The sequence below is a fragment of the Mauremys mutica genome, chromosome 10 (genome assembly GCF_020497125.1).
Source record: "Mauremys mutica isolate MM-2020 ecotype Southern chromosome 10, ASM2049712v1, whole genome shotgun sequence".
NCBI lineage: Eukaryota > Metazoa > Chordata > Testudines > Geoemydidae > Mauremys > Mauremys mutica.
In genome coordinates this window covers 30,622,991-30,636,627 of record NC_059081.1, presented here as the reverse complement: position 1 = coordinate 30,636,627, position 13,637 = coordinate 30,622,991, and the positions used below count along the sequence as shown (strand labels likewise).

At 41.3% G+C, this 13,637-nt stretch overlaps 1 protein-coding gene across 8 annotated transcripts in view; it reads left to right on the top strand.

The window, feature by feature from the left end:
• Nucleotides 1-13,637, top strand: part of CCDC148 (coiled-coil domain containing 148) — a 128,084-nt gene that overhangs the window by 97,820 nt on the left and 16,627 nt on the right. For 7 of the 8 annotated variants that reach the window (XM_044978567.1, XM_044978565.1, XM_044978568.1 and 4 more), the window contains 2 exons: nt 2,583-2,723; nt 10,373-10,491. In XM_044978567.1, coding sequence (XP_044834502.1) covers nt 2,583-2,723; nt 10,373-10,491 — 260 coding nt within the window. The remainder of the gene's footprint in view (nt 1-2,582; nt 2,724-10,372; nt 10,492-13,637) is intronic. The other variant, XM_044978573.1, reaches the window with a different exon arrangement.

Genomic DNA, 13,637 nt, shown 5'->3' with positions numbered 1-13,637 from the left:
CTGTCATCAATAATCCTACCCCTTTCAGAGTGCAGGTTAAAGTAGCGCTCACAAGCTTTACAGAGTAAATCCCGGGCCCATCAAAGGGATCGGACAAGCTGGGGAAAACGAAAACGGTGAGAAAAAACATTTATCAAATAAATAACATTATAGAGGCAAAGTGGAGTCCCAGAGACATGTGGTTGCCTTCCACCCAGTTGCAGTTTTAACCCTCAGAGGATAGCACAGGGAGAGGGTGCAGGCATGATTTAAAAAGAAGAAAGTAGCTCCAAATATCAATGAGGAAACCCCAGACAGGCAGTCCCTGGACTGAAAGGGTTAGATGAGCTCTTTGCTGGGAGGGGAGAAAGTGAGGAAAGAGACCGGCTAAAAGACATTAAGGAAATAAGACCATCGCATTGTTTGCCTTCGCTCCCCGGTACCAACATTGAGAAGGGCTGAGTTTGCTGCTGCTGCTGCTAGCTGCCCGTGTTAGTTCTGATTCAGGGCCTGAGGAACGGGCTGGGCTGGGTGGTGCAGCCGTTGTATTCTGTCCTCTGGTTGTAAGTATCTGCGGCTAAGCGACCGGACCCTCTGGGCGTCCCCAGGGCAGCATTCACGTTTAAAGTGACCGGCTGTCCGCACTGAACAACAATTTCCTGATGGCTGGGGTTGCCAGGACCCTCGCCTTCCCCCCAGCACCCTGAAATTCCCGGCCACGCCACGGCTTCTGCCTCGAATACCACCAAGCGAAAATAGCTAAAGCCATCAACTATATTCTTCCTTTTTCTCTTTCTTTTTAACTTATAACAACCAGAACCACCAAACAAAACCCACAAACACCCCACCCCCCACACACACTTTCCCTTTCTTTCTCCCATGCAAAACTCCTTCCGAAAATAGGTGTGCCCCTCCAATTCCTCCTTATCCCTCTGCAAAGATTCCAATTTGGAGTCCTTCAGATTCCCCTCTGCGTGATGGAGAGAGTCCCCTTGCGGAGGAATAGGGGCAGGTGCGCTACTGAGTGGGGACCAACGGACGAGTTAAAATACCGCGTGGTTTACACCCTTACATCGAAATAACATGGAGGGGGTTCACTCTCGGGAGAATACCTGACTGCCATAATTTTTAAAGATTTCCACAGCTCTGCTGCTGTTGTCCCAACAAAACCAGTAACATAACTGTCGGCGCGGGCTAGTCTTTTTCGATCTGGCTCCTTACTCCTCTTAAGGCAGCCTGTTCGAAAGAGCCATACGAAGGCCACCTCATCTCCGGGTCGCCAATACCTGGTATACCCAGTCAATTCCTTACACACAATGTGTACAACTTCCTTTTAGACATTCCTGTCTGTACTGGGAGTTTCCCTTCATCTCCATAACTTATTTACAATCCCCAGCGGACTCTCAAGAGCACGCTAAGTCCCTTGACCCCATGGTGTCTGACAGGAGCCCTCCAACTGGCGTTTATCCTGCTGTCCAGTACAACAGACCCTCAATATTGAATTGGCTGGAGAAATCTCCTGTGGCGCCTGCCAATTCGTTTATGAGTGGTCTGACTCCACTGGACAGAGGCACCGCCACCAGAAGAATCCCGGACGAGCCCCAAATTGTTAGTAAAAAGCAAGTCCTACTCACCTCTCCAAAGCACCCGGAGTTTGTGTGCGGAGTTGGTATAGGCTTCAGAAAATCTTCAGAGACCAGACAACAATTCGTTGATCAACGGGCTCACACCATCCTTACCTTAAAAGCAGGAGCATGGTGAGTTCGGAGTAAGTGTGGCAAGTTTATTAGGGTGAGCATCAATGTTTAATACACAGAAGTAAACAAAGGTGATTAACAGATCATAATGGTCATGCATTAATCAATCAAAGATTCTACAGGATAAAAACAGGTTAAAATGTAGATTTAAAAAGACAAAAGGGGAGATGGCTTTTTTTTTTTTACTTATGGCTACCTATTGGGAGGGGAAGGGTCATGAGTAGTTCGCAGGTCAAAACTTTTGATTAAAAGTTTCAGACAGAGACATGTAGTCTGAGTTAAGTTTCAGTTCATAAAGAGTTCAGACTCAACAACTGCTCTATTACTAAGTGGAAGTAATGTTTATTAAATAATAGTACAGTGCTGATTGAATCAGAACACCTAATTGATAGACTACTTGTGTTTCTTCACTATATTCAATTTTTCAGGCCCACAGTGTTACACTTACTATGTTAAGGGATTGACTAAACAGGAAGACTTTCTCAATGAATGGAGACTGGGAATGGCTGAGTCATTACACTACTTTTTCCATATGATAACTATCCTTACACCTCCTGTCAACTGTCTGTAATTGACCATCTTGATTATCACTACAAAAGTTTTTTTCCTGCTGCTAACAGGTCCTCATCTTAATTCTGCAATTAGCCTCTTAGAGCTGGTATGGCATGCTTCTCTGTATGTATATATATATACCTCTTCTTATATTCCCCCATGTTCCATTCTATGCATCAGATGAAAAAAAAAGGGTTATTTTGGATGTAGCCCCCCCCCACGAAAGCTTATGCTCAAATAAATTTGTTACTCTCTAAGGTGCCACAAGTACTCCTGTTCAATCTTTTATGTCAGGTTCTACAGTGGAGAGCACACCAGGAGGAGACAGCCAGACTGGAAGCTGCTATAGCTGCCAGAAGAAAAGAAAAGGAAGATGAAAAAGAAAAGATACAGAAAGAAAAGGAAATGATTCAAAGAGCAGAGGAAAAAGAAAAAGTATGGAAAATGTGGTATTTGAATGATTTATTATCTAATTGCTTTTAAAAGCTTTAAGTAATCTCAATACTTTATATTATTGTAAATAGTCTTTTTGGTATTAGTTCAGAGATTAGCAAGTGGTTGGTGGAATGTTGCCAATACCCAGCTTTGAAGCTGCATATACTTGTGTAGCAATTGTGCTACTTTCTTATTTTTCTAAAAAGACACCCATAGAGGCATATACTCTGTGGCTGCCACACAGTCGCAAGGAAAATCAGTGCAGGGAAACTACTGCATTTCTAGCTGTCTTACAGATTTATGCTATCGAGTAATATGGCAAAGACCACTGAAACTACCAAAGCTGCAGCAAGATATGCTGCATTGCAGCAAATGAGCCTCAGAATATATTGGCTACAGTGTTTAAGCACACTGCACTTAGACCAACACAGGGAACTTTCAAATAGGCTTCCAAGAATAGATGCACACTACCTCTTTCAAGACAGCAGACATCTATGTATACATTGTGCTAAGCATCGTTTGACTGACTGGGAAATGTATGCAGTGTTGTAGCCTTATTTGTCCCGGGATATTAGAGAGACAAGGTGGGTGAGGTACTATATTTTATTGGACCAGCTTCTATTGGCAACAGAGAGAAGCTTTTGAGATTACACAGAGCTCTTCTTTAGGTCTGGAAAATGTACTCAGTGTCACAGCTAAATACAAGATGGAACAGATAATTGTTTAGCATACATTATTAACACATATTTCAGAGTGAAATGGCCCGTTAACACCTCTCAGTCAAGGCACAGCACCTTCAAGAGATGAGCCTAGGAGCTTAAATTCATAACTTCACTAGACACTAAAAATCATGGACTGAATAGCGCACTGGAATTATGGTTCATTACAACAATCTGTATCCCTGTTTTACTTACACACACACACACACACACACACACACACACACACACACACGGTCTCTCCCCAATTTTCCCTCTTCCCCATAACTGGAGAGGTGTTAACGAGCCACTTCACCTTGAATAGTCCCTTGAAATATATGTTAACTACTTATGCTAAATAATCTGTTCCACCTTGTATTTATCTGTGACACTCTGGGTATGTTTACACTGCAATTAGACACAGGGCTCTGGCTCAGGGGCTTTTTTACTGCAGTGTAGATGTTCCTGCTGGGGCTGCAGCCCAAGCTCTGGGACCCTCCTACTTCCAAGGTCCTAGAGCCCAGGTTGTAGCCCGAGCCTCAACATCTACACTGCAATGAAACCACCTCTTAAAAGACCCCAGAGTCTGAGTCAGCTGGTACGGGCCAGTCACGGGTGTCTAACTGCAGTGTAAACATATCCTCTGAGTAAATTTCCCAGGTGTAAAGAAGAGCTTTGTGTAAGCTGGAAAGCTTCTCTCTCCAACAGAAATTAGTCCAATAAAAGATATTACCTCACCTGCCTTGATCTCTGTGGGGAAATAACATTGTTCTAACTAATAGTTCTAAAGTCTAAACAATACTTTGTGGAAAAACTTTGGAGAATAAGTTTTTTACTACTTATAGAAAAATCTGTGTATGTATCACATACTAGCTGTATTTCTCTTCACTATTTTTATTATTAATGTAATTTATACAAAAACAGGAACCTTTTGATTGAGAATTTACCTATTTTTTACTTATTTCTCATATTGAAATCTTACACTCAAAGGATTAACATCACAACTGTTTCTGTGGAATTTTTATATTAAAAATGCATAATTATTATTTCAAGTCAGCAATAAACAGCAGGAGCAAATTAATGTTTATAGGGTGGTCCTGCAAACGCTTCAGCACATGAGTAACTTTACTCACATAAGCTGTCCCATTAACTTCTATGAGACTATTGGTGCTGACATGCTTGCAGGACTGGGCCACTGATGAGTAGGCTTTTATGTATACATCTGTTGGAAGCAATGAGTGAAGGTGGGAGGGGGGACAGAAAATCAGACAGAAAATAGAATATTTTCATGATGTGTTTTTGAAGGGTTTAGTGAAGTCCAGGGACCAGGGGTGGCTCCAGGCCCCAGCACGCCAAGCGCATGCTTGGGGCGGCATGCTGCGGGGGGCGCTCTGCCAGCGCCGCGAGGGCGGCAGGCGGCTCCGGTGGACCTCCCGCAGATGTGCCTGCGGAGGGTCCGCTGGTCCCGTGGCTCAGGTGGACCTCTCAGGAAGTCCACCAGAGCCGTGGGACTGGCGACCGGCAGAGCGCCTCCTGTGGCGTGCCGCCGTGCTTGGGGCGGCGAAATGGCTAGAGCCACCCCTGCCAGGGACCCCAGCCCACAAGGAGGATTTAAGTTAACAGTTGATCAGTCAGTGGTGAAGGCTGGAAAATGGAAAAAATAGTACCCTGCCAACCAATGTCTCTGTCCTTAGGCTTCTCCCCAGGTAAATACCTGTAATAGCCCTTTCTAACATACCTTAATGGGAATGAACATAAACTCTGTTCATGCCCTATCTGACTGAGAGCATGAATGGGGGAGTGAGGCTCCAGAAATGACTTATCCTTCTCTACCTCTACTTTGATGTTTGAAGTATTGTCTCTTTCAGACCATCTTCATGACATTATCCATATTGCAGTAATGTTCTTTAAAACAAGATTTATTAAAACTAAAGCGAATATGGTAGTAAAACAAAAAAAATAAAAGGTTTACAAAATTGAGTGAAGTAAGGGTCCTTTAGCTTAGTTACAGATAAAAGAAAAGAAAATCCCAGGTCTTTAGAAAGTCCTCTTATCAACTCCTCTTTGGGCCTGACATAGGGTTTCTCTATTGTGTCCAAAGAAATTTCCCCTTGTCCCTTACCTACAGATCATTATCATATCTGTGTTGCTATATCAACCATTCCATTCAACCATTCCACACAGGAGTATTTGAACAAGAATGCTGCAGGTGTGCAGCGCTGGGAATTACAGCTGTCTTCGTACAGCTGTGTAGGGAAAGCGCTGGTGTGTGGCCACACTCACAGCTACCAGCGCTGGAGTATGGCCACATTTGCAGCATTTGCAGCATTTGCAGCGCTGTTGGGAGTGATGCATATGGGCAGCTATCCCAGCGTTCAAGTGGCAGCAACGTGCTTTTCAAAAGAGTGGGGTGGGGTGGAGTGTGACAGGGAGCGGGGGAGAGAGAGAGAGAGAGAGAGTGTGGATTTTTGGAGCCGACACTGTGTATCAGCTCCTGCCTTGCAAAATCTCATTTACTCTTAACTGCAAACAGCCTGCAGACCAGATAAGCAGCTGCTCCAACGGACTCCCTCTCTCCCCCCCACCCCCGCTGTTTCTCTCCTCAAGCAAACACTCATCCCCCTGCCTGCCTCATTCACAGCAAGGTAGTGGGTTATCTCAATTGATTGTTCACAGTCAGTTACAGATTGATCACAGCAAGCAGGAGCTGTGTTTGTTTTTTAGATAAGCAGCTCCCGGAGCCCCGAGTTCACAACAAAACAAAGAGAGGCATCATAACAAAACAAATAGAGTAATTTAGTTAAAAGCATTCTGGGATATCTCCTAATACCCTGGAGGCCAATAACAGTGCTGGTGTGTGGCCACACTTTACGAGCAGTGCTGCAGCACCAGCGCTGCAATCGTTATACCCCAAGCAGACCCAGGTGTACAGCCAGCGCTGCAGCCAGGGAGTTGTAGCATTGGATGTGCCCTGCAGGTGTGGACAGTTATTAATTGCAGCGCTGGAAAGTCTCCACTAGCGCTGCAACTCTCAAGTGTAGCCATACCCTTTGTGTCCTATATGAGGAATTTACCTCTGAGAGGTTTCCACACTTTCTTATCTCCAACCCCATCTTGCTCTCCCCTTCCTTAGACACGCCTCACCAGCTTGAGGTGATGGACTTGATTTTCATGGCCATCATTCTTTGCTATGGATGTTAGGTTGTGCCCATGTACAGGAAGTATCTAGTTTCCTTCTTTGCTGGTTATAGAGATAGCATGGATTTGTCTCTTTAATTCTCTCATCGAGTTTTGCATTGCTATTAAATATAAATTATTGCCAGACCCTGTTCCCTCGGTCACACTACTACTAAAAAAATAGAATGAATGAAATGACTAAAGAGACTGGCATGTAGTTAGTGTAACAGTGGGACAAAAGCACTTGAAAAAATGTTTTCCTTCTTGTCTCATATCCTATAACTTTTTTCTTTTATTCTGGGAACTTGTCATATGAGGTCATATTTATACGCATGTAAAATATGCACTTTGAGCCAAATCCTGGTGCTGTTGAAGTCCATACAACTTTTGCCTTTGACTTCGATGAGACAGGATTATGTATACACTGTGTAGGCATGTTCTAGTCATTATCTGTAGACATTTTAAGTATATATAAAAAATGTACAAGAGGAACTTTTCAAGATTCTCTATACGGTGTGATTCCTGCATTCTTTCACATTGGCTTTGGCAGATGTTTTCTGATATTTGTTCTCAGAGGCTAGGTTATTATTGCTTCTAGGTATTGGTTTAGTCTTTTTAAACTAAAGACTTCTGCCGGCATAACTGTTGGTCACGTGTATGAAGAGGTGTGATCCCTGACTGACATATAATGTACCAACAGAAGTTCCTAGCATAGACACAAATCTGTGTTTATACCCATTTGTTTCACTCCTGGGGAGTGATTTTTCTATACCAGTACAATACAGTTGTATTTACACAAGGAGCACTTTGCCAGGAAAAGTGCTTCTAGTATAGAGACAGCCTTCGAGGGGGTAAATGTGTATAACCACCAACCATTACAAAAATTGTATTTGCTTTCTGATCCCTTGCCACCTGAATGCCTCTTTAGTATCAGTGGTTTACCGCTAGTTCAGGATGCAACATGAAAAAATTTTGATTGATGTTTCAGAGTTGTCCGACAAGTTCTCTCTATTGGTGGCCTTGGCCATCTAGTTTTTATTTTCTCCTATGTCATAGGAGGAGTGGTTGAGTTACTGGGTAGGTTGCATCACAACTTTTGCTTTGTTTTTATTTGAAATTTTTCAGCTGTTGATCAATTTGTTTTAGTTTGTGTTGCCTATCTGTCTTTTCTTTTCTTAGGTTGGGTTGCCCAGTGGCAGGTGGGCATAAAACCCCAGAGGAACAGGAAAAAAGGCATGGGGGGGCATTTAATTGCCATTGGCAATGTCACTCTTCTATATAACTACCTGGATCATAGAGCAATCCTCACCCCTTCCAAGTACAGCTAAACAGAACTCTTGGACATTTATACTCAAATAGAGCACATGCACTAGTTGATGGCATTGATATCCTATGTTGCAGTTCAGTGTACTTGATGTTGGATCCTCCCTTCATTGTTGATTGCATCTGTTTTTGCTGGTAAACACTCCATATGGTAGCAAAAAAGTCTGTGATCCACAGGGTTATAAGATATATCTGCACACTACACAGACTGTACCACTGTTGGTATATTGAATATTCCCACACAGTGGAGAATGGGTAAAACATTATTAAATCTACATATGCTGTACTTGATATACTCCATACAGTGCTATCTTGTACAGTGTGGTCATATCTACTACAATTTGCTAGTCAGATTTTATTTTTCATTTTCAAATACTACATTTCAAAAATATTACATTGACCTAATTACATTTATGAGATTTTATTCTCTTATGCAAGTCTGCAGAATGCAAGGAAATTAATGCAATAGGAGAGGTTTTATTTAATATAAATATGTCAAGTAATAAGTAATAAAAATATTCTAATAACCAGAGTTGTACAGTTGTTCTTGGTTTCATATTGTGTGTATAAAAATAGCCTAAATAAAGTTATGGTTTGCTATTCAATTTTAACCCTGTGGAGCAGGAAACTGCGATTAACAAAATATCAACATTTGATTAATGAAATATCAACATTTTCTGAAAATCTACTTTTTCCTGAACCACAGCACCTAAAGGATTGTTTGCAAAAATGGAACAGCTCATTTTGAAGGGTCTGATGTCCTGAAAGCCACTGCAAACTGGAACCTTCTACAAAAGCCCTAAAACTAGTGTATTTCTGTGACATATAATCTATTACTTTTATTGCCATTTCATAGAGGTTCTGTTGCAAGGAATGATCACTTAAACTATTTCCTTTTTAAGTAAGCACCTTCCTCACTGGGGATTGGGCAGGGGAAGGAGTGAATTTAGAGATTTCTTTCTCTTTAACCAGGGACTTGATGTAGATGCAGAAGCAGGACTCTGGTACACAGCTGATGCACAGAATATCTTCAGATGGGAGCCCTTTTGAGGTTCAGTCCCATGGAGCCTCAGAGTATAAGATACATATGAACTTTACATGGAGAGTTCTCACAGTGAAATGGACAAGAGAGCAAAGCTACAGTTATTTGGGATACCTTAGCTCTGTATTTCCATACTTTTAAAATAATTTTATTTAACTTTGAATTTCCTTGTTTGCAGACAGTTGTGTGTTATATAAAGATTCTATGATTTATTAATTTTTCCTTCATTAAAATTCTTGATACATATTTAGAATTTTAATTTCAGCTTAATGTCTAAGGGGTCTGTGAAAGGTTGTTGTTACTATAGAACAGTGGTTTTCAAGATTGTTACCATAGAACAGTGGTTTCATGGGTCCGCAGACTATGCCTAAGATTTCCAAAGGGGTCCGCACCTCCTTTTGAAATTTTCTAGGGGTCTACAAATGAAAAAAGTTTAAAAACCACAGGTTTTGAGGGTTAATGCAACAACGGTATACACCACAAAAACCTCTGTGGATCAGACACTATCTTATTAGCCTTTGACTAGGACAAAATAATATATCCAAAGTTACTAAATGCCGTTCAGAGCGGCAAGGTGATGAGGTAATATCTTTTATTGTACCAACTTCTGTTGGTGAAAGAGATAAGCTTTCAAGCTTACACAGAGCTCATCTTCATTCAGTAAGGAGCATGCTAATTTTCTGCATCATTGAAATTCCAGTTCTGTAGCTAAATTTGCAAGACTGTTGTCTATTCCTTTCATCTTTATCTGGCATTACCAGTCAGACCAAAAGCAATGTCAGTGATGACATATCTGACACTCCAAGCATCTGAAGAAAGCCCATCCATCTTCTTTGTTTATTTCATGGGATGTCTGCTTTCTGTAATTGCTATTGCTGGGTAGAACAGATGAAGAGGGCCATAGTAACAAGAAAAAAAATACTCACTGGCAATTCTGTTTGTTGTAGCTCTCATCCTATATTCCTTGCTTCTCCCCTGGAGGACTGCCACTTGGAGCTGCTCTTGATTCAAACTGGAAATGAGGTGCTCTGATTGCCATGTCTTTTGTTTCTTTGCTCCCAGGTAGGGGGAGCAATAATGCTGTCTGTAGTTGCTGTTGTTGGATAGGATGGAAAAAGAAAGGATTGCAGGAAACATACCAGTTAGCAATTTTTCTATTCATGCATGGGGGGGTTCCACAACTCTCTTCTGCTCCTACTACATCTCAAAAGCAGTTTCTGCAGCTTCACATTTAGAGTGTAGCTTGTTAATGTTTCCTAACATAGGCAAATATGCTATTCTAAAATATACATATTATTACAAAACCTAAGATGTCAGGGTTTCCCTGGCATTATCCTTGCTTTGCTGGCCTGTATCTTGGTTATAAGTGTTCTGTTTTAATCTGTATATTTCATGCATACAAACTCCAGGTGAGAATATACTGGGCTGAAAAACAACGCAAGTGGCAAGAAATGGAAGAGAAAGATCTACAGCGTCTGGCAGAACTGAAGAAATTAATGATTGAACAAGCAAATAAAGATAAAGAAAGGTATTAAAAGAAACAAAGAAAACAAAACAAAAAACCCTGAAAAGTGAATAGATGATCAACAGGCAAAAATGAGTAACTAGTCTCTTCCTGATCTGATTTGCTCAGTTGCCCCAAATTTGGGATAAATTGATTCTTCTTTTTTTTTATTTCTCATTATGCAATGAAACTCTATCCTACCATACAGTTAGAATTGGATTATGGAACCCAATAGCAACACAGTTCCCTGGACCAATTTGTGTATACATATGAATGAAACCATATTAAACAAGGCTTTATACTGGGTGAACTGCAAATTGTTGCAACTGGGACAGGAGTCAACAATTTATAACTGAGTCCATTGACTTCATTATAGTTTAGTGTAGATAACACCTTCCATTCCTCCATCTCATAGAACTATTTCTAATCTATTTGAGAGACAGGTAATGGGAGACATTTATATAGAATTGATTTCCTGCCTTAAAGATCCATTATTTAATGTATACATACTCGTGGCTTACGTTTTCAAAAGTGACTAGTGATTTTGTGTACTTTGATTTTTTTGGGGGGATTTTTTTAGGCACTCAAAAAGGGGGAAGTGTCTGATTTTCAGAAAATGTTGAGCCCCAACTCTCTGAAAGTCAGGGTGACATCCTTTTAAGGTGTTTCAAGTTGGATGCCCAAGAATTAAGATACTCAATTACTAGTTACTTTTGAAAATTTAGACTTAGTCTTTATATATGTAACATTGTATTTACAATATGAATCTTGATATTTATTGTGTTCATATGTGATACTATGCCACTCCAAAGAGAGGTTTTCAGTAGAACAGGGTGGATTTCCCCCATGCAAAAAGGATTATTTTAGAATTTTCAATATATAGAAAAAAGAGCATCTTGGTTATAGTTTTTCCACAATTTGGAACCAGTATAGTTCAAAACGAGAAAAGAAAATATCTGACATGCATTGCAATTTATTGGTTTGATATTATAGACAACTTTACCATAAGGACTGGGGCCCACTGTGGACCAGGGGTCCTGTCCATTTTCTGGAACGGGAAGAAAGCCAGGAGCCAGTTTAAAACCAGGCTTTTTATCCAAAACCCCTTTCTTTGTCTGTTGGTCCCTGGGGAATCCTATTTGAATTAGTATATGCTCACCTTTCTAGGGAGGTGGCTTCTCTGGAGATGCTAAAACCTGAGTGAATTTGCCCAATCACCCCCCCCTGTTGTTCTCCTATTTACCCTTCCCATGGAAATTCATAGAATTCCACAATAACATTCAATTGCATTTTCAATACAATGAATTCTAAAGATGTTAAGTTAAACCTTACTGAATTAGATTTATTTCAATAAATTTCATTCAGGATATTGTCAGTCTGTCACAGTATGAGCACTGTTCTGTCCTTTGTTCCACATCCTCAGTGTTCTTTACATATGTATATTTGTTTGCCGCCTCTTTAACACACCTGCAATGGCTTTTCATTTAATTCACTGCACTGAAGCCATTAATCTTGTACTTTACCTAAGGCCATGAATGTTTGGGATTGAGATCCAGTTGAAATTATTGCCTGAGGCTATTTAAGGGTCAAGGGCAGAGAGACTGTATTCTGTTTTCCAGCAGTAGTTTTTAAAAAAAAAAATCAACAAGGTGGATGTGTAGAAGCCATTGTGTTGACTCTGTGCCATATGAGGACCCCTGTACAATGGAGTGATCCTGCCAAGGCCAGCTATGTCAGTGATGCAGCCTGATTCCAGTGATAGTGCAGTATAAAACAGCCACACAACAAACCAGAATCTAGTCCTTGTATTTATGAGCAATTTACTATCCATTACAAAAGATACAGTGTGTGAGTTATTTTCTAATATGTTTTTAAAAGCTATAGATATTTGGTTATATATCATCATAGAGTAGGAAAGGATTATGCTAATAACTTATATAAAATAAACAAATGGCACAATTCAGTAAAGAAATAATAGAGGTGAGATTATGAATCAAAAGTAAGTAAATGCTCAATTTTACGTTTACCCTGCTTGTCATACTATACAAAATAAAACAGTGTAAGGAAAGGAAAAACTACTTACTGTTTGAGGATATTCATTCTTTGGAATGTGTAGTGCATTTCATCTTCAGACTTCTTCACTAACATTAATTAAAGAAGGAAAGAGAGGTGTTAGTGGTATTAGGTACTGTAGTGCCACACGTGTGCTGCCTGGCACTCTGCAGTATATTAAGTATGCTAAGCTAAAATGAAATACGTGCCCCAGTGAGCTTACAGTCAGGGGTCACAATGCTATGAAGACTTAGGGTATGGCTACACTTGCGAGTTGCAGCGCTGGTGGAGGCTTTCCAGCGCTGCAATTAGTAAGTGGCCACACCTGCAGGGCACATCCAGCGCTGCAACTCCCTGGCTGCAGCGCTGGCCGTACACCTGGCTCTGACTGGGGTATAACGATTGCAGCGCTGGTTCTGCAGCGCTGGTCATCAAGTGTGGACACTCACCAGCGCTGTTATTGGCCTCCAGGTATAAGGAGATATCCCAGAATGCTTGTAACTAAATTATTACCTTTGTTTTGTTATGCAGCCTCTCTTTGTTTTGTTGTGAACTCTGAGCTCCGTCCTGAGCTCCGTTGATACCGGAGCTGCTTATAAAAACAAACTGACAGCTCCTGTTTGCTGTGATCAATCTGTATCTGGCTGTGAACAATCAAATGAGATAACCCCCTGTGGATGAGGCAGGCAGGAAGTGAGTGTTTGCTTGACAGAGAAAGGCAGTCCTTGGGATGCAGGCTATTTGCAATTTAAGAGTTAAGACTAAGGGGTCGGGAAGATTTTATGATTTTTCAATGCAGGAAGCTAACTCACAGTGTTGGCTCCAAAAATCCACTCTCCCCCCCCCCCCCGCTCCCTGTCACACTACACACTACACCCCACCCCCCTCTTTTGAAAAGCAGGTTGCTGCCACTTGAATGCTGGGATAGCTGCTCATAATGCATCACTCCCAACAGCACTGCTAATGCTGCAAATGTGGCCACACACCAGCGCTGGTAGCTGTGAGTGTGGCCACACTCCAGCGCTGGCCCTGGACGACCAGCGCTGCAAACCGTAAGTGTAGCCATACCCTTAGGTATGTGCTTAATTATAAGCAGGAGTAGTCCTAGAATCTTTGTA